The 22,595-nt window shown below is 45.7% G+C and overlaps 1 protein-coding gene across 1 annotated transcript in view; it reads left to right on the forward strand.

Moving 5' to 3' along the window:
- The first annotated feature begins 1,239 nt into the window (after positions 1-1,239).
- PLD5 (phospholipase D family member 5) overlaps positions 1,240-22,595 on the forward strand; it is a 393,677-nt gene continuing 372,321 nt past the window's right edge. The window contains exon 1 of the mRNA XM_080824123.1: positions 1,240-1,430. Coding sequence (XP_080680249.1) covers positions 1,242-1,430 — 189 coding nt within the window. The 5' untranslated portion in view covers positions 1,240-1,241. The remainder of the gene's footprint in view (positions 1,431-22,595) is intronic.

Here is a 22,595-nt window from a genome sequence, read left to right on the forward strand (position 1 = left end):
TTCTAAGATGCTGAATGCAAAGCATTAAAAGAGAAAGAGACGTAAGATTTAACTATTAACATGCCACCCCATTTCCAGAAAAATCATCACGCCTGGCTGTAAGACTGGGCCTGGGAGAGAAAGCAGCAAAACCCCTCCGGGTAGTAAAACCTGGTCCTGGGGGCGAGGGACAGCGCCGCGAGACAACTGCAGAGCGCCGGGCCACACGCACCTCGCGAACGCACAGTCGAGGCCGGGCGTTTGCAGAGAGGCCCGGGGTCCGGGGCAGGGTCGCCGCGGGCAGCCTGGTTCCAAGTGCACCTGGGGCCGGGGAGCGGCGGGTCCAGCAAACCAGCCCGCCCGGCCCCTGCACCCGGAAAGATTGGCAGCGCTACACCCTCAGATGAAAGTAGCGTGCACGGCTCCAGAAAACACTTGTCCTTGTGGCCATTTTCGGTGGGGCTGCCAGGCGCCCTGTGCTCTGCGTCCCCGCGGTGGGACAAATGGGCTCCCGAGATGGGAAGTTACAGAACTTTCAGAACAAGGGGCCCGCGAGGCCGGGGCAAGGCGGGGTTCGCTGAGCCGGGCCCGCAGGCGGCGGGTGGGGGAAGGGTAGAGGTGGTGTCGAGAGTCTCCCCGGGGATCCAGCCCCGCGCCGGGCCAGCGGCAGGGAGAAGGCGCGGAGAGCGCGCTCCCCCTCCGGCGGCTGCTCGCTTTCCAGTACCGACGCGAGCCGGAGAGGTGCAGCCCCGCCAGGAGGGGCCGGCGCGCCGCGGCGGGAGGGGCGCCGGCGGGCTAGCAGCCCTCGGCCCCGCGGCGGGCGGCGCGGCTCCTCACTGCACCAACCTGCGGGCTCGGGCTGGCTGCGGGCCGCGGCCCCTCCCACCCGCACCCCACCCGCGCCGCCGCCGCCGCCGCCCCGGGCCGGCCCAGTCCCAGCCGCTGCCGCAAGGAGCCGGCGTGCGGGGCGCCCCGCTCCGACCGCAGCCGGCGGGGGCGTCGCGGCCACCGCGGCGTGCACCCGGGGCGCCGGCCTCCCCGGACCCGGCTCCCCTGCCTCCCTCCCTGCGTCCCTCTCGCCCCCGCCCCTTTCTCCCACCTCCCCCACCCCCTCCCTCCGCCCGCCGCGCTCCTCCCGCCCGGCAGCACGCTCGGCTCCCCGCGCCCCCCGCGCCCGCTCGCTCCTCCTCCTCCAGCCCCGGCCCGGCCTCCCGCGCGCCCTCCAGCCCGCTGCGCGCCGGCCGCCACCTGGTCATGTCAGGATGGAGATCCGGCAGCACGAGTGGCTCTCGGCCTCCCCCCACGAGGGCTTCGAGCAGATGAGGCTCAAAAGCCGCCCCAAGGAGCCCTCGCCGAGCCTGACCCGAGTGGGCGCGAACTTCTACAGCAGCGTCAAGCAGCAGGACTACAGCGCCAGCGTCTGGCTCCGGAGGAAAGACAAGCTGGAGCACGTAAGAGCGGCGCGCTCTCCGGGGCCTCGGCCCGGCACCTGCCCCGGAGGTGGCCGGAGCGCGCGCGGGGCGGCGGGGCCGGGCGTGGGGGACCCGGCAGGTGGCCCGACTCGGGGACGGGGCGGCCGCGTCCTCCTTCCGACCCGGAGCCTCTGTTCTGCACTTTCTTGCCGGGAAGGACCGGGCTGCGGGGAGGAGAGGGGAGGGGAGGTGCCTTTCCTGGCACTGCCTGCCCCCCCCCTCCGCGCACCTCGACCTCCCCCACCGGCTTTTTTCAGGGTTCGTGGGCACCGCGTTCTCGGCGCGCCTCTGCGGGGTGAGCGAGAAGGGGAACTGCCCCAGCGGGGCTCCGAGGAACGTCGCGTCGCACGGTGGTGCGCTCTAGAGGGGCTAGACGGTCTTTGGGGCTGTGTTACTTCGTCCAGAAACTACCCACTAGCGAGTCCGCGCGGGTGCCGCCGCTGGCGACTCGGCCTGGGCCCGCGCACGAGCCGGGAGAGTTTTCTGCAGCCCGTGCTCCGGGATGAGCAGCTGGCGATCCTCTGCTTGAGCCCAGCTAGGGAGAGCTGGGCGCGTTGCGAGGAGGAGAAAGGCGAAAGAGCGAGCGGCCCGCCCTGCTCCCCGGGAACCGCCGCCCGGCAGGGTGGGAGCTGGCGAGCCGGGACCTCCGCTCCGCAGAGCGCGCGCCTCGCGGGCAGCGTCCCAGGCGCCAGAGCTGAGCCCCTGGGGCTCGCCGTTCTGGAAGGGGAAAGTCCCTCTAAAGAGACGTTTAGTGGATCCCCAGTTCCCCCCCCGACCCGTCAGCCTCTTCTTAAACCAGATGTTAAAATGAAACTAAGGGAATTATCTCAAGAGTGCAGCGCAGCCAGGCAGGGAGAGGACGCTGTTTCTTCCCGCGGAGCTGCATAATCCAAATGGAGCCCGTTAATGGAATGTGGAGGTTTCCTTGTATTTGGGTCACATCTCCAATTATGACAGAAAGATAAGAAGGAGAACTTAGTAAACTCACAGATCTTCTACCGCCCCGCTGACCTCACTCACATCTGCACCGCCCCCCCCGCCGCCCCCCCACCCCAGCGCTTCTCCTCCGCCCCTGGGTTTTGCAGCAACATCAAGCTTCCCAAGAATAAACGTGCAGAGGAGTGTTTCCCCCACAGTCTGAAAGGAAGGTCTGTGCCTTTTCTCTGAGGGCCTGACTAAGTCCCTTGAAAGCTGGAGTTTAAAGCTTCGAGTTGGGGAACAGGCTGTCTTGGGTGTAGAGAACCATTTCCGGGTATCAGAAGGATGTCTCAGATCCTTAAGGCCATGGAAGTAGCTGATTCTAGGAGAACAAGTTGTTTGAAAGGCAGCAGAATCCACTTAAAAATGCAAGTTCCGGAATTAGCATAGGGACCGGTGGTTCATAGTTTCAAGAGCACCTTCCTGGAGTTTGGCTCCTGAAGCTGGTGTCTGATGTCAGGACCAGGGCAACTGGTCTAGTCTGAGAGCAGTGGGAGAATAATCTCCCTTTCCCTTTCCCTGAATATGTGTTCATTTGCACCTTGTGCTTTTAGCTGCTCTTGTTGCCTTTCTTCTCCAAGTGGAAACCAGTAGTGCACCCTTTTCTAGGTCTCCCCCAGTCCCAGACACTGCCCAGCTTTTTACTTCAGTGCGCCCTCACTTTCACGTTTCCACTGAGTTTCAAGGCCTGCTGGGGTGGGTCATGGCAGCCTCACGTTTCTGGGTGAGTGTTGGATGCTCAGCCTCTCCTGAGGCTTATAGACCAAGAAAAGGAAAGTCTGCTTGTTTAGAAGCACCCGAGGTCCCATGCTTTCTTCTTCATTCAGACGCTACCAAAGAGAGCATTGCATTAAAAAAAAAAAAAAAAAAGAAAGTCACCTCATTTGTTATTTAAATCAACACAGCATTTTTGTGTGCTCTCTCAAATACATTTCATGAGACAGGTACTCTGCTTCTGATGGTTTTCTCTGTATCTGCTTTCAGTTAGAAAGGGGGCGTTTTGCTTCCAGTGAAATTTTTTGAGACATTCTCTTGCTCCTTTGGAGCATCTACATTTTAAGTGAAAAATAGTATTTCTGAAAGTACAATGAAAAATTAAATGAGCATAAAAATATAAATTTTATTTGAATTCAAGCTTGGGGTATTTGTAATAGATACCAGATGTTGGGGTACACCACATTGCAGGTAGTTTGATGTGAATTTAAAAACCTGTAACTCATGGAACCTTGTATATTTTTGCCATGCAAAGCCTGAAAATGTGATGTTGACTTTATTATAGACGGTGTGCTGAACCTATGTGGCACCACAGAGATTAGAATGAGTGATGAGTGTCATATGAAATTCAAAGGTGATATAGGGTAGTTGAAAAAAATCCCTTTGATCTGTCTAATCAAACGGAGGGCCACCATTTTTTATTAGGTTAAAAAAATGAGTAATTATGATGGAGATCATATGCATGAAAACAGCCTATGTTCTTTTGCCGGTTTTTAAAAACCCAATCTAGAATTAAGGGCATAAATAAGTTACGGCTTCAGATGACACACATACTCAGTCATCGCAGTAACGGAATTCCCTGGGATGAAATGTGGCAGCGTGTGGACTCCGTCCAGACTTCAGAGGCATTGCTCAGTCTGAGAGTCAATAACGCAATGTAAAGTGACAGCGAAGGAATATACTTCCACCCACTTAGCTAAAAGTGAAGATAATTTATCTCTCCTTCTCTGGTTTAAAGGCTACAGAACTGATCCCCGGGCTGTACAAGTGAAAGTGACATGAATTGGTCAAGGATAGGTCAGAGCCCATCTTTGAATCTGTCTCCTGTCACTTGTTGGTCGTACTTAAGATGAACGCCCATTAAGAAATAGATGCACATGAGGGAATTCTCACGTCCTTAAGTCATGATGAGAAGCTACAAAGGTTTGGAACCATGAATTCAGCACTTTGAACTCCACTTGGAAATTTCAGGAAAAAGTAAAATTGCTGGCCATGGGTAGACCGTCTCCTCATTAGCCACAAACCGTGCTCTTGGTTCTTAGAAACTTTTCCTTCTTATGCTGCCTCACTGTGCCCATGGCTGTGGACGATAAACAGTGGAATACTCTATTTGGAAGGTTTAGTAAACAACGGACGTCTTGTATTCTGTAAGATCCTCTGTTACTTACCGTGTAACGTAAAAGTGAAGCATTATGGTCTAGCAAAGCAGGAAGAGCAGGAGCCCCTTCCTTCAACCCCCTGACCCACCCCTGTCTGTCAGCCCTCCCTGGGGCTGGGTCACTTTAAGAGGAACCACGTAATACGATTTAACTGTCATCCCACACGAGACTGTAGCATCCGTTACGCTGGTCTCACGGTTCATGGTGACATTATGCCCTGTTTGCATTTTTTTTTTTTTTTTTGTACCAAGTAAGAGAGTTGCTGAGGCTACTCTGCTCAGTTGCCTGGTTTTACGCCAGCCGTGTGTGTAGAAGTTTCCTGAAGCCACTGACGGAGCTAGGGAATGCCTTATTTTCCCTCGTGCTTCCTCAGCTAGCTCTTGTCGAAGTGTGGTTAAGAGTGGGGCTCCGGTGAGACACCACCATCTCTTTTCAATTCTGTGATCTCAGGCAAAGGACTCAGAGTCACCAGGAGGCACCTTCATATTCCTCCTTAAAGGAGACACAGGCTTGCTGGGCTGATCCAGAGAGACTGTCCCTCGGTCTGTCGCGGAGATGCACAGCCCTTGGCGACGTTGGGGGCGCCACACTGCAAAATAGTATTTCCCCTCCCACGTCCCATCTGCGTGGGGTGCAGGTTCTCAGTCCGTTCAGACTGCTGTGACCAAGTCCCGGTGGTTGAGGGGCTTGTAAACACCCAGCGGGGCTTTCTCGCCATTCCGGAGATCTTGGATGAAGTCCAAGACCAAGGCGCCAGCCCACGCAGGGGCTAGCGAGGGGTGCTGCCTGTTTCCGAGGTGGCTCTCTCTTTGCTCTACCTCAGGGTAGAAAGGGGGAGGGAGCTCTCTGCAGATTCTGTAATAAGGCTATTCTCCTCTTGATGAGGATTCCAGCTTCACGACCTAATCACCTCCTAGAGAGCCCACCTGCACACGCCAGCCCGCAGGGGGGATGAGGTTCCAACGTATGACTTTTGTACGAACCCAACCGCGCAGTCTACAGCAGCGGGGGAGTTTCCTTCTGGGAGTTGCCCGGCCTGCCCGAAGCTCCATCCCGATGCGCGTTGTCAAGGCAGCTAAAGGGAAGATGGTACATCATGTCAAGTCTCTCAGTGTTTCCACCCAGAAGGGAAACATCCATTTGGCTCCTGTTTATTGACCAAAGACAGTTTCGAGGCCAAGGCTTGCTTCTGAGGAGGTGAGGAAGGGGGACCTGACAGAGACCCAGAAGAAGGGAAAAGAGGACACCCATGACCAGCTTCTCAGCGTGACCACAACACATAAAGCACTTAGCGCCGTGTGTGGCTTTGTTACGCGTTCTACTCGCCGTACCTAGAGATGTGGTTGCTTCTTAGGTATTAGCTAGTGCTCTGGCTGAGCCCTTTCACTCCCCCCAGAGAGCTTCCGGATGTCGCATTTGAGATCAGCCTGCCTGCGTTGTAGGCCTGGACCCAGAGTATGTGGGTCCTTTGGCCGGCAAGGGCAGCTCACTATCCCAGGCATGCCGTGCTGCATCTGCCGGGCTTCCAGTCTGTTCTCTGGGACCCTGGTTGTGCCCTCGCCGGCCATTCAGAACCTGTCGCTTCTTGTTCCCACTCTGCAGGCTCTGCTAGCCGAGATGGGCTCCTTGCCCCATCCCCAACCCCTCTTTTCCATCCCAGCTCTGTGCTGGCGGAATTGAATGGAGCAGTATTTCATTTATCTGCATAATGGCTCAGGAAGTCTGTTTAAGATGGGAAGAGAAAGCAGAGGAGAGAATTTGTAAAGAGTAGAAGATAGAATCCTTAATGTTCATACTTGTAGAGAACCTTAATGTCTTGCTTGGTTTAGGTGAGTGCGTCCCTTAAAAAAACTTGTCTCCTCTAAGCGTGACTATGCACCTGCTTAAATGCATTGTATGTTACCGCTGAGTAGTAAATAAACACCCAGGGCACACTTGCCTCCTGGAATAAATTATTCACATGATGAGCAAATAATAATGGATTGGAGCAGACATGGTCACTAGGGTGTAGGCTTGTATTATGTAATGCCATTTGTGTCCCACAGAACACATTTGTGAAAGTCTCATTTATACCCCGCAGAGCAGATCAGTAAAGCACCAAAGACAGTTCAGCCTAAGGGAATGAATCTTTAAGGTGTTCCATTAAAGATCAAATGAACAAACGGAAAAGATTCTTTCCTATCTTTACATATTATTGTTCAATCTCTGTGTTACAGGATAATTTTAGTCTGGCGCATGTTTAAGAACATTTACCAGGATGATTTCCTGTGATTTTAGATGGAACAGACAAAGCCTTGCCTGAGGCAGGATTCTGTCATCGGTCAAGGAATAGAAATTTAGATGTCTCTGGAGTGTGTTCTAATGGACCTCATGTTGTGTCCATTATCCAGGTAGCAAATATTAATTCCACTAATGGACTTTGCTCACTGTGGGTTGACATTTCAGTTTATATCGAAGAACCTTTGATTCTTTGAACTCTGTGGGGTGTCTTACTGACTTATTTTGAGGTTATCATCGGCTATGACATATCATATGTAAAACATTTAATTGGAGACGCTCAAGATGATCGGACTTAAGATTTCTCTCTCCTCCCTTCTTCCGTATAATAGCCATATACCAATTTCTGGCCAGTTTCTCTAGAAGTTTTTACCTCTCTTTGCAGACTTCTGTGCCTATCTCGGGTTTTAATCTGTGTAACAGATTTCAGTTCTTCTATTTTAGCTCCAAAGATCAAGAAATGTGAGGGAGCTTTTGCGATGTTTTTATATGAATTGACTGATACGGGGCATGATCAGGCAAAGGTAGGCTTGTTGCTAAGATATCCGCCCAGGAATGTTGCTCCGAGTGCATATGCTGCAGACCGTAAAGTTACTAAATTGTCTTAAGATTCACACCCACAGGGATTGTATTGCAAGAGCTTAGAATACAACAATGAATGTTCAGGAACAGTTGAAATGCCAAAATGTGAATGTTCAGAGATAGACTTTTTTTTTAAACCAAAAAAAAATACATTTTTATTTTTCTCACAAACAGAAAAACATGAGCCCAATTTCTAAAATCACAGATCAAGCCTTTAAGCAGAGCTTATGGGGGAAAAAAAAAAGAACACGGCACCTTTCTTAGGTAGAATTAATCACGTCGTAAAATCTCACAGCTGTCTAATACATAAAGTGGGCCCAAGTTGAACTGCCTGACCTGGTACCGTGGGACCGGATGTCATGGCCATTGGGTGATATATATGGTTCTTTATTCCCTAAAGCAGACAGGGAGCCTTGTGACTATACTCTTTCTCTGACTTACGTAGGATTGTGCTCCTGCCCTTAAGTTCATAGGTCTGATCCAGCAATACCAGAAGGAGTTAGCTTGGGAGACTGGGACCCGGCAACAGATTCTTACTGCTGGTGCCTTGTTTTTTGTTGTTGTTTTTTTTTTTTGTTTAATTAAAGATTTTATTTATTTATTTGAGAGAAAGAGAGAGAGTATACGTGCGCGGGAGGAGGGCAGGGGCTGAGGAAGAAAGAAAATCTTATGCAGACTTGGGCCCAGTTGGGGCTGTGTCTCAGGACCCTGAGATCATGACCTGAGCTGAGACCAAGAGTCTGATGCTTAATCAGCTGTGCTACTGAGGCATACCTCGTAGGTGCCTTTTATGTGAAAGACACTTACTTTGTTAGGAGATTCTGAGGACTTTCATGTAACAAGCATTTATACGACATGTACTATGTTCCAAGGGGTGGAGGATATACAAAGACTAGAGCAGGGTCCCTCCCTCAAGATGTTCACGGCTTTATAAATACAATTATGTTACGAATAATGCTGGAAAATGCAAAGTAGCATGAGAACACTGCCTTTGAAGGACTTGTTTAGGCAAGGATAAAATACTGTTAAAAATATGTAATGTCACATAAAATGATGATATATTATAACAAACTCATTTATTTCAGTAATGCAAAGTTGCTACAAAATTTGAAAATCAATTGATGTAATTTATCACATTAAAGGAATGATAGAGTAAACCCAAGTGATTATTCCAAAAGATGAAGAAAAAGCGTTTGATAAAATTCTATACCTGAGCGTGACAAAATTCTCAACAAAGTGGACATAAAAGGAAATTTTATTGTTCTGATACAGGCTTTTTAAAAAAAAAACTCACAGTTAATGGTGAGATGTTGAAAAATTATTTGCACAGATTGTAAGTAGAATGGAGATATCCACTTATCATGATTTATACTCAGCATTGTACAGGAGGTCTTAGTCAATGCAAGAATGCAAGAAAAAGGAATGTATAAGGATTGAAAAGGAAGAAATAAAATTGTCATTCTTAGCAGCTGACTTGAGTAAGAACGTTTGAAACCCAAATATACCACTGATAAACCTAATGAATTAATAAGGTCCCTGGATTTATCACAGCCACTCCATACAAGGTCAATATGCAAAATCAAATTAGAAAAAAGTTATTCCAACACAAAACTAAAGATCTTTATCATTTACATTAGCATACAAATAACAGCTACTTGAGGAAACAGGGAAGATCTCTTTTTAATTCTCCACACTGTGCCAGAGTGCAGATACAATTCAGTTAAATCCCCAAAAGTTTGTGTGTGTAAATCTGTTGAAAATGATTCTAAAAATTATATGAAAATACCAATGACCAAGAATAACCTGCATAATCTTGATGAAGAAGAATGAAGTTAGAAGAATGTTTCTATATATTAAAACTTATTATAAACTAGATTAATCAAAACAATGTGGTACTGGTGCAGGGATAAACAAGTAGATCAGTTGACAGAATAGAGAATGCAGAAAGAGACCTGTGTATATACTTTGTTATTGACAGATACTTGATACATGACAAAAATGGCGGGCACAGAAGGGCAGTGGGAAAAAGATGGTCTTTTAAAAAATGGTTCTTGGTCAGTTGTACATCAGAATGAAAAATGGATCTTGACTTCTCTTTAATGGCATACACAAAAATCAGTCTAATGTAAGTTAAAATCTAATTTAGAAATGGAAACAATGAGGCTTCTAGAAAATAATATAATAAAAAAAATCTTCATCAACTTGGACTAGAGAAAAATATTCTTAAGCAATTTTAATAGTCCCAATCTGATGTTGTTAATAAACTGGACCAGAGTAAAATTAAATAATTTTGACAGTGAAAGATTCCATTAAGAGAATAAAAAGGCAAGTCACAAAATGGGATATATTTCCAACACACACTCTGACAAAAAGAATATATAAAAAGAATATATAAAAAGCATCTACAAATCAATAGCAATGGACAGCTCCTGTAAGTGAGCAAGACATTTAAACAAGAACTTCACAGGAATATAGCCAAGCCATCAAATGTATAAGGTGCTTGACGGCATCAGTCCTCAAGGAAGTAAACAGTTAAAATGATACTTTACTATACAGCCACAAGAATGGCTGAAATTAAAATGACAGATAATAACAAGTGTTGATTAAAATGAGGAACAACTGTAACTCTCAGAACTTCTACTAGGACTATATACCTGTATATGGGGTAATGTAGATGACTCTCTCAGACACAGTAATAAGTGAAGGAAGTCAGAGACTGTTCTGTTTATGTGAAAAAACAGGCAAAGCTAAGTGACGAGTATAGTGATTACCTTTGAAGATAAGATGGGAACTGGGAAGGCTTTTGGGGGGGGGCGGCTAATAGTGTTCTGTCTCTTTTTTTAGGATATGGTTACAAAGTAACAGTTACTGAACTATACACTGAGGATGCCTGGGTGGCTCAGTTGGTTAAACAGCTGCCTTTGGCTTAGGTCATGATCCTAGGGTCCTGGGATCAAGCCCCGCATCGAGCTCCTTGCTCACTGGGGAGCCTGCTTCTTCCTCTGCCTACCTTTCCCCCTGCTTATGCTCTCTCTCTGTCAAATCAATGAGTAAAATCTTTAAAAAACCAAAACTATACCCTGAAGATTTATACACCTCATGTATATCATTATTTCCATGATAGTTTATTTTTTTAAAAAGTAAAACGTATACAGGGCCCTTCCCCTTGCTTACTGCTTATTTCTGGCTGTTCCTTCTCAGACTTGCTTCTCCTGTTCTATTCTTTTGAGTCCATGGACCTTGGGCCCTGACGCCCTCAGTCACTGTTGTGTTCACGCGGCTGACTCGTACTTATCACCTCCCTGGGACTGGCTTCCTGGGACCTGAGGAGGTTGGGCTTCATTCTGCAAGCAAAGGGAAGAAGTTTGATTTCAGCAAGTCCACATTTCAGGGAACCTGCCCTGTTGAGGAACGACAGCCTGCAATTGGGGAAACCAGCATTAGTCTGTCCTAGCGGTAGAGGTGGGAAGTAACGAAAGAATGTGCTAGAAGCAGAAAAATTGAGGAGGGGAAGATGCAAGAAATGTTGTGAAATAGGAGTTGATGGGACTTGGTGCTCAGTTGAATGTGAGGAGCCTGGGCAAGCTCATCCATTCAGCGAACCTTTGTTGAATGCCAGGGATGTCCCCGGAATTGAGACTGGCACGGTGGGTACAGAGATGAGCAAGGGAAATTCCAAAAACCCCTTGAGAGTTGGAATTCTGCCCTGTCCATCGTTGTATCTTGGCCCAGTTTCTTGTTATTCTCTTGATCCATATTATCAATATTCTTATGAGCATAATTCACAGACATTGCAGTTCTGGTCTCTGCAAGGAACTGAGCCCCAGGCTTGGGAAGGTTCAGACGCACATGATTGGACCTTTGACCTCAGATTACTTATGGTTTAGCCCTCCAGAACTCAATTTCGGGGCTCCTAGGTGGCTCGGTCGGTTAAGTGTCCAACTCTTTTTTTTTTTTTTTTTTTAAGATTTTATTTATTTATTTGAGAGAGAGGGAGAAGATAGAGACAGAGAGCCGTGGAGGGGGAACACAGGAAAGGGAGAAGCAGATTCCACCCTGAGGGTAGAGCCTGACGTGGGGCTCCATCTCGCGACCCTGGGATCACAACCTGAGCTGAAATCAAGAGTCGGACGCTCAACCGACTGAGCCACCCAGGTGCCCCCAGTGTCCAACTCTTGGTTTTGGCTCGGACCATGATCTCATGGGTTGTGGGATCAAGCCCTGTGTGGGGCTCCGCACTCAGCTTAGAGTCTGCTTGAAGATTCTCTCCCTCTGCCCCTCCCTGCTCCTCTCTCAAATCAATCAATCAATCAATCAATCTTTAAAAAAAAAAAAAGGAACTCAAAAACAGTCACCTCTGAACCCGAGTCCTCATTAGGTGCCCCTTGTGGTTGCAGGCATTGTGAGTAGGTGTCTGTTTTATAGCACTGAACATACTATTTTTTTTTAAAATTACTGATTGTCTATTTTTTGCCTTCAGTGGAAAGTTTGAGGACAATATGGGTGTCTTATTCATGACAACACACCCTTAATGCCCAACACAGTGCTTGATGGACATCTAGTATTTATTGACTTGACTATTGAAAGAGTGGAATGAATGAGTGAATGAATGAATGAATCCTGCTTAGGGAGGCAGGATTTACACAGGTGTTGAAGGAATGCGCTGGCATATGCTACTTGCCGGATAAGTAGAACAGACTTGCAATGCGATGAGAAGTCAACGAAAACTCCTGACTTGAGGTCAGACAGAGAAGCCAATAGACGAGTCTCCCTCTACCCCATCCACAGGTTGAAGTTCCATTGACTTCTTTTAAGACTGGAAAATGGTGGTTTCCCATTCACTTTATTGACCTCTTTCAATGTGTAATGCTGTTTACAATGGATTTTGTTTTGGTTTTCATTTCTATGGAACTTAGTTTTAATGAGTCAAGAGGAGAACAGTAACTTTTGAATTTTCTCCAAGTACTTTGGTCGGACCTGTTGCCTCGCTGAAATCCTCTGGTTCATTATTTAGCCTTTGCCTGCTCTGTCTTGAGCAGTGACTGTAGGACGCTTGGCAGCAGGGAATGTGTCAAAACTGCCAAAACGCCCCCAAATACCCACCACTCTTGATCGTTAAGAATCTCTGCTCTAACTTCCTGACTTGTCTGGTTTCCAAGCTTTTTCTCATGTTCTGCTATCTTTGTGCTTTAATCTATGACACGTGCACACATTGCTTGAAGCCCGTCCTATATGATTTCTAATACATCTTTTTTTTTTTTTAATAAACTTTCATTTTGGAATAACTCTGGATTTGTGGAAGAGTTACAAAGATATAGTAAAGGCATTTCCTATGATGCATGTCTCACCCAGTTTCAGGTTTCCCTCAATCTTAAATTCCAAACTCTAGACTTCAGTAGAATTTTTGATAGAATTTTTGTGTTCCAGGACACAATCCAAGATAACCCATTGCATTTAGTTGTCATGTGCCCTTAGGCAGCCTCTGGTCTGTGACAGCATCTCAGGCTTTCCTCATTTTTCATCACCTTGACAGTTTTGTTTTTTTTTTAAGCTTTACCGAGGTATAATTGACTATTAAATTGTAAGAGATTTAAAGTGAACATTATGCTAATTTGATATACATACATTGTGAAAGGATTTCCACCACCAAGTTAATGAAAACATCCAGTGCCTCACATATTTATCTTTCTCTCTGTGTGTGAGAACATTTAAGTTCTACTGTCTTGGCAAGTTTTAATTATGTAACAATGTTATCAGCTGAGGTCACCATGTCATACCTAAGATGCTCAGACCTTATTCTTATTGATGAAAGTTTGTACCCTTTTACCAAACTCTCCCTGTTTGCCCCCACCCCCAACCCTGGCAGGCCACCACTTTTTTGCTCCCTGTAACTATGAGTTAGACTTTTTTCTTTCTTTTTTTTTCTTTTCTTTTTCTTTTTTGTTAGATTTCACATATAAAGTATTTGTCATTCTCTGTCTGGCTTTTTCACTTAGTATAATGCCTTCTAAGTCCATCCATGTGTTTACAAATGGCAAGATCTCCTTTTTTTCTCATCACATCTTGTTTATTCATCCCTTGATAGAAAGGTGATTTTGACATCTTGGCTCTTGAGAATAATCGTGTAGTGAACATGGGAAGGCAGAGATCTCTTTGATATCTTGTTTTCATTTCCTTTGGGTATATACTCAGAAGTGGGATTGCTGGGTCATATGGTAGTTCAATTTTTAATTTTTTGAGGAACCTCTGTACTATTTTCCACAGTGGCTACGCTGATTTACATCCCTACCACTGGTGCACAGAACTTCCGTTTCATCTACATCCTTGCTAACACGTTATCTCTTTCTTTTTGACGATACCCATTCTCACAGGTGTGAGGTGATATCAGAGTTGTGATTTTGATTTACATTTCCCTGATGATTAGTGATGTTGAGCAACTTTTCATGTATCTGTTGGCCATTTAGTTGGATTTTTTTCTTTTTCTTTTTTGCTTTTGAGTTGTATGTGTTCTTTATATATGTAGAGTATTAACCCCTTATCAGATATGTGATTTGCAAATACTTTCTCCCATATGGTAGGTTGCCTTTTCATTGTTGATGATTTCCTTTGCTGTGCAGAAGCTTTTTATTTTGATGTTGTCTGCTTGTTTATTATTGTTTCTGTTGCATTTTCTTTTGGTGTCAAATCCAAGAAGTCATTGCCAAGACAGATGTCAAAGGCTTATCTTCTGTGTATTCTTCTAAGAGCTTGGCTTCAGCTCTTAAATTCAAACCTTTTGATTTTGGTGGTATGGTGTGAGATAGAGATTCAGTCTAATTCTTTTGCCCATAGCTCTCCAGTTCTCCCAACACTGTTTATTGTAAGGACTGTCCTTTCCCCACCGTATATTCTTTACTCCTTTGTTGCAAATTAGTTGACCATTTTTGTATGGGTTTAATTTTTAGGGTCTCTCTTTTGTTCCACCAGTCTCTGTGTCTGTTTTTATGACAATAGTATATTGTTTTGATTACTGAATCTTTGTGATTTCGTTTGAAATTGGGAAGCATGATGCCTCCAACTTTTTTCTTCTTTCTTAAGATTGTTTTGGCTATTCAGGATCTAGTTTCATACAAATTTTAGGATTATATTTTCTTTTTTTTTTTTTAAAGATTTTATTTATTTATTTGACAGACAGAGATCACAAGTAGGCTGAGAGGCGGAAGCAGGCTCCCCGCTGAGCAGAGAGCCCGATGCGGGGCTCGATCCCAGGATCCTGGGATCATGACCTGAGCCGAAGGCAGAGGCTTTAACCCACTGAGCCACCCAGGCGCCCCAGGATTATATTTTCTATTTCTGTGAAAAATATCATTGGGATTTTGATAGTATTGTATTGAATCTATTGATTGCTTTTGGTAATATGGGCATTGTAACAATATTCTTCTTCCAATCCATGAGCCTGGAATTTCTTTCCATTTATTTGTGTCTTCTGCAGTTTCTTTCATCAATGTCTTGCAGTGTTCAGTATACAAATGCTTCATTTCCTTGTTTAAGTTTTCTCCTGGGCATTTTGTTCTTTTTCATGCAATTGCAAATGGGATTTTTTTTTTTCCCTTAACTTCTCTGATAGCTTGATTTTAGTGTATAGAAATGGAACTGATTTTTGCACATTGACTTTGTATCTTTCAAATTTACTAAATTTGATGATTAGACTTAGCAGTTTTTTGGTGGGGTCTCTGAGGTTTTCACTATATAATATTATCTGCAAAGAGAGACTGTTTTATTTCTTTGTTTTTGATTTGAATGTCTTTTATTTCTTTTTCTTCCCTAACTACTTTTGTTAAGACTTGCAGTACTGTGTTGAATAAAAGTGGTGAGAGTGGGCATCTTTATCGTCTTTCTTCCTGACCTCAGAGGGAGAACTTTCAGCTTTCACATTGATTATGATGTTAGCTGTCCTCTTGCCATATATAGCTTTTATTGTGTTGAGAATCATTCTTCCTATGCCCAGTGTGTTCAGAGTTTTTATCATGAATGGATGTTGAATTTTGCCAGATGACTTTTCTGTATATATTGAGATGATTATATGATTTTTAAAAAAGATTTTATTTATTCATTAGAAAGAGAGAGAGAGAGAGAGAACACGAGCCAGAGGGGGAGGGGAAGAGTGAGAGAGGGAAGCAGACTTCCCGCAAAGCAGGGAGCCCAACGTGGTGCTTGATCCCTGGACCCAGAGATCATGACCCAGGCCAAAGGCAGATGCTTAAGCATCTGAGCCACCCAGGTGCCCTGATCATATGACTTTTTGTCTTTCATTTTGTTAATGTGGTATATCATATTGCTTGTGGATGTTGATTCATCCTTGCATCCCTGGAATAAATCCCATTTGATCACGATGATTGGTCCTATTAAGGTATTGCTGAATTCAGTTTGCTAATGATTTGTTGAGGATTTTTGCATCTGTGTTCATCTGAGATATTGGTATGTAATTTTCTTTTCTTGCAGCGTCCCTGTCTGATTTTAGTGTTAGGATAATGCTGACCTCATATATTGAGTTTTGAAATGTCTTCTCCTCTTCTGTTTTTTGGAAGAGTTTGGGAAGAATCGATACTGATTCTTCTTTAAATGTTTGGTAGAATTCACCAGTAAAGCCATCAGGTCCTGGACCCTTATTTGTCAGGAGGTTTTTCATTACTGATTCAACCTCCTTACTAGTAATCAATCTATTCAGCTTTTCAATTTTTTTCACAACAGTCTCGGTAGGTTGTATGTTTCTAGGAATTTATCCATTTCTAGATGATTGTCCAATTTGTTGGTACAGGTATCACCTGCTGTTGATAAGTTCTTGTTACTCTACTTCACTTTGACAAATGGCCTACAATAGTACTTTTTTTTACCAACTGGAAGGAATTCAAACAGGAGTTTCGCTCTTCTGAAAAAAGACAAAAAAGACAAAGAGAAACGCCTTCAGCATTCACTTTGCATTGAGCCCCTGTAGAAGCGGTGTGCACTCCAAGCGGTGAAAGTGGCACCACCTAGCTCCTTCCCCAGGAACTGCACACGGCCTCTCCCATTAAGCTGCTGCAGCTTTGAAGGGTGTCTGTGAGCGTCTGTGAGCGTCTGATTTATCTTGATGTATTTTGTGCATCCATTAGCAAGACGGTATCGGAAAAGTCTAACGTTAATTTTTGGGTCTGGGAATACTCAAAAAATTTTTTCATATAAATTAATGACAATTGCTTCTTTATTCCATTTAGATTTATGAAAGATTTCATAGGAGCCCTCACTTCTGAATATCGGGCGAAATGTGTACCATTGTTCACAGTGGCCTCTTATGATCCTTTGTATTTACACGGTATCCATTGTAACGTCTCCTCTTTCATTTCTAGTTTTATTTATTTGAGTCTATCCCTCTTTTTCTTGTCTATTTAAAGTGTGGCTAAAGGTTTATGTATTTTGTTTCTCTTTTGAAAAAAACAGCTCTTAAGTTTTCTTGATCGTTTAGATCCTCTTAGTTTCTTTCATTTATTTCTGCCCCAATCTTTGTTATTTCCTTCCTTATACTCACTCCGGGTTTAGTTTTTTCTTCTTCTTCTGGTTCCTTGAGGTGTAAAGTTAGATTGTTTATATGAACTGTTCCTCATTTCCTAATGTAGGTGTTTATCTCTAGGAACTTCCCTCCTAGAACTGCTTTTGCTGCATCCCATAAGCTCTGTTATGCTGGGTTTCCATTTCCATTTGTCTACAGTTATTTTATTTTACCACAAAGGTGGTACCCACCCGCCTCCCAGGTGTGCAGAGAGGATTCCAGTAAGCCCCTAGATGTATGACGGATGAGATGCCTGACCCTCAGGCTGTACTTTTAAGGTAAGCAGATTGGTCTCTTTTGGGAAAAACTGGGAAATAGGTATTTCTGTCTGCTGCCCGTGCTCTGAAATTCAGGGGTGTTGGGGGGAGTGAACCATGGTAGGTCCTCATGGGCCCATTAAGAACTGTTTCTTTGTTTGCCATAGCCCTGTGGCCTCAGGGGTGCAAGCCTTGTTGGCTTTCAGAGGTAGGTGTTTTGGGGGTCCTGTCCCTCAGGGACAGTGATTGAAAGTTGGGGTGCTAGATGTTGGCTCCAAACCTCCAAACCTTGCTCCTCAGGGAGAAGCTGAGAGTCCTGCATTCCCTCCTCATTGTTCAGTACTGTGCCCCTGGGGGGTTTTATGGTGGGAGTACGTCTCCGCCTTTCCCACCATTTCGATTTAAGTTTTTTCTCTTTTGCCCAATGTGTGGTGGTTGCTGAGCTCATGTCTGGATTTCCATCAAAGGGAATTATTCCATGTGTAGCTGGAGGTTGGTATGTCGTGGAGGAGGTGAGTTCGGGAAGCTCCTATGTCAGGACCCTCGATCAGAACCCATGACCTTGAAGGATGTAAAGAGTGCCTGTCAGGTGTTTTGTAGACTGTCCCTTACTTTGGGTGTGTCTGACATTTTTCATGATGAGACTGATTACCGGTTGGGGTAAAGAGTGTCACAGAGGTGAAGTTTTCATCCACATGACTTGCTGTGGATCTTGATCACTTGGCTCAAGGAGAGTTTGCCAGGTTTGTTTACTATGAATTTGTTGTCTTTCCTTTTCCACATATTAATTTGTAAGTTGGGCATTAAGTGTGAAATCCCCACACTCAACAACTCCTGGACTGGGGAGTAGCCACATTTATTGTGTGGCGTTTTTCTTTAAAGATTTTATTTATTTATTTGGGGGAGAGAGGGAGTGAGACCGAGTGAGCATGAGAGGGGGGAAGGTCAGAGGGACAAGCAGACTCCCCGCTGAGCAGGGAGTGGATGTGGAACTGGATCCCGGAACTCCAGGATCACAACCTGAGCTGAAGGCAGTCACTCAACCAGCTAAGCCACCCAGGGTGGTACCCTGTGTGGCATTTTTCAATTAGGAACATGTAACCCTTCTCCCCACAGATTTACTCTTCAATCACTTATTTGTCTCAGCAGATCTCTTGGCTACGTATTTTACGCAGTTGGCATTCTCCGTCGTTTATTTTGTTTCTTCGGTTATTCCCACTTTGGGTGCTGGGAGCTCTTCCAGGCTTCTCCTGTCTCCCTCGGACGTGCCCTCCTCCTCAGATGTTCTGAGCATTTCTTACTCTTTGGTGGTACAGAGTGCTCCGGGCTTGTCTGGTTTTATTTTTTTTTCTTGCTTCTTCTTGATGTAGTTTCAAGGTGTTTTTTCATATGTGTAGTTAAAAAGGAGATGTTTCATTTCCATGCCCAGAGGTCCAATAAGAGAAATAGTAGTTTCATTTATCCAGTGAAAGTTCGGTACATGTATTTTGATAAAGGGGAACATCTTCATTTGTCAGACTCCTGACATGCTTTTAATGATAACTCCAGCTCATTAACTCTCACTCAGGTGATGGAAAGGAGTTGACCAAGGATGACAGGGCATGCTGAGTGGTACCAGGACTATCTGTCTTACCCAGACAGGGGCGAATGTATGTGTCTACAGCTACTCTCATACTTTCCTTTTTTCCAGTGCTGGTGGTCGGTTTTTGGAGAATCTGGTTCTGGGTGTGAATAACTCCTTTCCCGTTCTCTGGTTTCCCATTGGGCGTTATTTTCAACCTCTTTATTCATGTTAAGAATACCAGGCCTGTGTGTGGAAAAGGGCAGCCTTCCATTGTCACGCTTTTCTCTTTTCAGAGCCAAGAGTGGCCTCTGAGATTTCAAATCCCCTTGGAAAACTCAGTTGGAAAATTTTGAGCCCCAGCTCACTGATAAGTGAAGGTAAGTGAAGAAAACATCCCCAAGCAGAACCAAGAGGAGTTGGGTAGAAAGAGAAGGACAGGCATTGGAGCGCTGGGGGATAGGATGTTCCAGGTGCACACAAATGAAGTGGGAAGAATGCACATGTGTCTTGGGAGTCTCCCATCCCGGACTTCTGGCTGCTCCGTCCCTCCACCCTGACTCCGTCTGTACCCCCTGCCACCACCAGCAAGCCACCCGGCAGCACCAGCTTTCCTGTCCTTATGACTTCCTCATTAGGCCACAAACGTGGGCATACTGGGTGCTTATTCCTAATGACATCCCTGCAAACCAGAAAAATGAAATTTACTGTAGGATGCTTGTCGCTTTTCTCACTGTAGGAAATACCAAAAATGTGGAATAAAGATGAGCAGGGCTTTGCTCTAAGGGCCATGTGAAAAGAATGTCTTACTGTCGCTCTTTTTTCTTGAACAAAATCAAAGATGAATGGGGAGCCCATGTATGCTCTGAGGGAAAAGCAGGTGCCCCAAAGCCCTGTGGGGTAGTCACAATAAGTCTGGCGAGGACCGGCGTGAATACTGGGGAGCATCAGCCACGAGAAGCATCCTGGGAGGTACTCAGAAGAGACGAGCCCTTGCCCTTGCCCATGACTTACTGTAGTTGCCTTTCCTGTTGGGGTAACTTTCTTCCATTTGGACACATCACTTTACTTGATTTTTGTATTGGGTTTACAATATGGTTGACCCTTGAACAGCATGGATTTGAGGTACGTGGGTTCACTTCTCTGTGGGTTTTTCCTGATAAATACGATACAGAAACATATTTTCTCCTCCAGCTGGTTTTCTAATGTGTATGTGTATATGACGCAGATAACATACAAGACGTGTGTCAGTCGGCCATTGATGTTATCAGTAAGGCTTCCAGTCAACCGTAGGCCATGAATCGTTCAGTTTTGGGGAAGGCGAAAGTTACGCGTGGATTTTTGACTGCTCAGGGGTTGGTGCCCCAACCCCTGCGTTGTTCAAGGGTCAACCGTAACTCTCACAGGATTGGTATTGAGCTCCTGGAAGGAAGCTTGGTGTGCTCGGGTAAAATATGACTGTGTAGAAGGTATTCAGGCAAAAAGGTTTGTACTCTGGGTGGAGAAAGTATTCACCTCAGTCTCTTATTTCTTTCCTCTCTTTAAATGTCGGAAAGCTTCTAGAAGGCACAGAGCACGGTGGAAAGCTTGCTAGTGTGGTAGATTTTAAAGCCTCTGGGTTTCTGATACAGCTCCAGGCACTTCCAGCAAGGCTCCAGGTGACTCACTGGGTCATTTTCATTTGCTCAGAGAAGAAGAGGTTTGTGACAATGGACATCTATCTTATTCTCTTTTGTCCATATATTTCTTTTGCTTGCAGGCCTGCTATTGGTGACAAACTGTCTGGATAAAATTGCTGAGCAGTAATAAAAAATGGATTTCAAAAATTCTTTATTGATCAAATCACCGAAAAGGAAAGTTTTATATCTTTCATGGAGGGAGGACGATGACTCCTCCTATCTGTGAATTACGTTTAATTCCCGCCAAAACGTGGCCAGCACCTCGCCTCATGTTGGTTCTGACTCTCTGGCTTGCAATTTGCCACATGAAAACACGAGAAGATAAATAGGCTTTAGGATAACACTGGTGGGTTGTCGTGCTAATAATCCAGAAAGACATTTCCTTTTCAGCATGACGTTGAGAATTGTATTGTTTTAGCAAATGACTTATTTGTAGGAGGAGACTTAACATCTGTGTAATTCCAAGATTAGCCATCCAGTCTGAGTAGGATATTAGGTGGGCGGATTTTTCATTGCATTAACATTTATTTCTCTGACTTCGGGTGGTTATCAGTGTGGTCTAGATGTCCATGTAGATGAGTCAACGTCTTGTTCTCTGTCAGCCATCTCTGAGGCGAGGGGACACGCATTCGAGCACAGAGAGGGTTCCTAGTGTGGCACCTTCCAGAGAAGAGTGGCGGGTCCCAGCGCAGCCACCGTGGAACGTGGGGGCTGGGAGGCCAGCTAGCCCCACTGACTTCCACACAATTAGCCACAACTCTGATCTGAGTCTCTGAAGGGTCTAAGTTACTATATTAAATTAAATGTTAGAGTCACTGGTGAAAAATGTAGACCGAACACATTAAATCCCTTAAATGCCAAAGGCCTGCTTCTTACAGCTTGTCTTCACCAGAAACAAAATTTCGAGTCTTAAGATAATGTTGCGCTCAGGGTCCAGAGCATTTCTAGACATTAGCTTTGCCTAGAGATGGCTCTTTCTCAGCTGCGGCGAGATAACGAACGCCGGGGGTGGTCTTTTACGTCTACAAAATGGCACCCTTGCCAAGGGTACCCACTGCCCCCAGCATGCTGGCTTCACCTCCCACCCTCGGCAGGGTGCCCATCGCTTCTGAGCTACTGAGGAGGGGGTCCGCCACTGAGGTCACCTTTGCTGCTGTGCTACAGCTCTGCCGCCATCAGAAACTTCCAGAAGCTGAAGCTGGGGCCGGCTCTGAGGCTTCTGGCATGGCCTTCGTAAATGGACCTTCCTCCTTGAAGCTGAACTGTGGCGTGTGCCAAAGCCACTTTTAAACTGGGCAGAATCTCTTCTTCCCGCTCCTGTGCTCCATGCTGACCCCTGGTTTCAGAGAAGTACCGCCTGTGCTTCCCGCACCGGTCAGATTTTCTATGGAAAGTCAGCGCTGCTGCCCACCCCCCGCCGCCCCCCCTTCCCAGGGCTCTCTTACGTGATGAGGGCAGAGCTTCAGGACAGAGCTGAGGAGCAAGAAATGTGTCTTTCTCGCAGGTGCCCCTCTCCCCCAGTGCCCGGAGCATATCCCGATTTCTTCTTCTCTCTTCTAGATGAATTCCTTCCCGGGAAGCTCCCTGGCTCCTCCGAAGCCCCTCGTGCCTCTTTGGGCCAAGTTCATCCGCCTCCTTGTGGGTAGATCGTTGCGGGCGACCATGTGGAGGGCTCAGTAAAGTGAGAGAGAGCCGAGTCCCACGGTCCTCACACCCAGGCTTTTCCAAAGAGAGCACAGACAGCATCTAATGCAGACTTAAGGTCCCTACCCAGTGTGGAGGAGAGGCTCATTCACTTGCCAGAGAAAACCATCGAACCACCGCAGAGCCTTCCTAGAGTTAAAATTCTCAGGGTAGATGCTGGCCCATGTAAGTCACTTAGCAGGTGATTCTGACTTGCTCCGGACTTTATTTTTGTATGAACGGGATGAATAGCCTTTCTCATGAGCCCTTGAGGGAAAAAAAAAAAAAAAAAAAAAAGGGAACTTTTGTCTTGTCTCAAGCAAGGGCTATAGATTTGTTTTCTGCTCATCGTTTTTTATTAAAGCCTCTTTTCATTTCCGACTCCTACACTGGGGCTTGTGCTTTTATT

The sequence above is a fragment of the Martes martes genome (assembly GCF_963455335.1).
Source record: "Martes martes genome assembly, chromosome: 15".
NCBI classification, from domain to species: Eukaryota; Metazoa; Chordata; class Mammalia; order Carnivora; family Mustelidae; genus Martes; species Martes martes.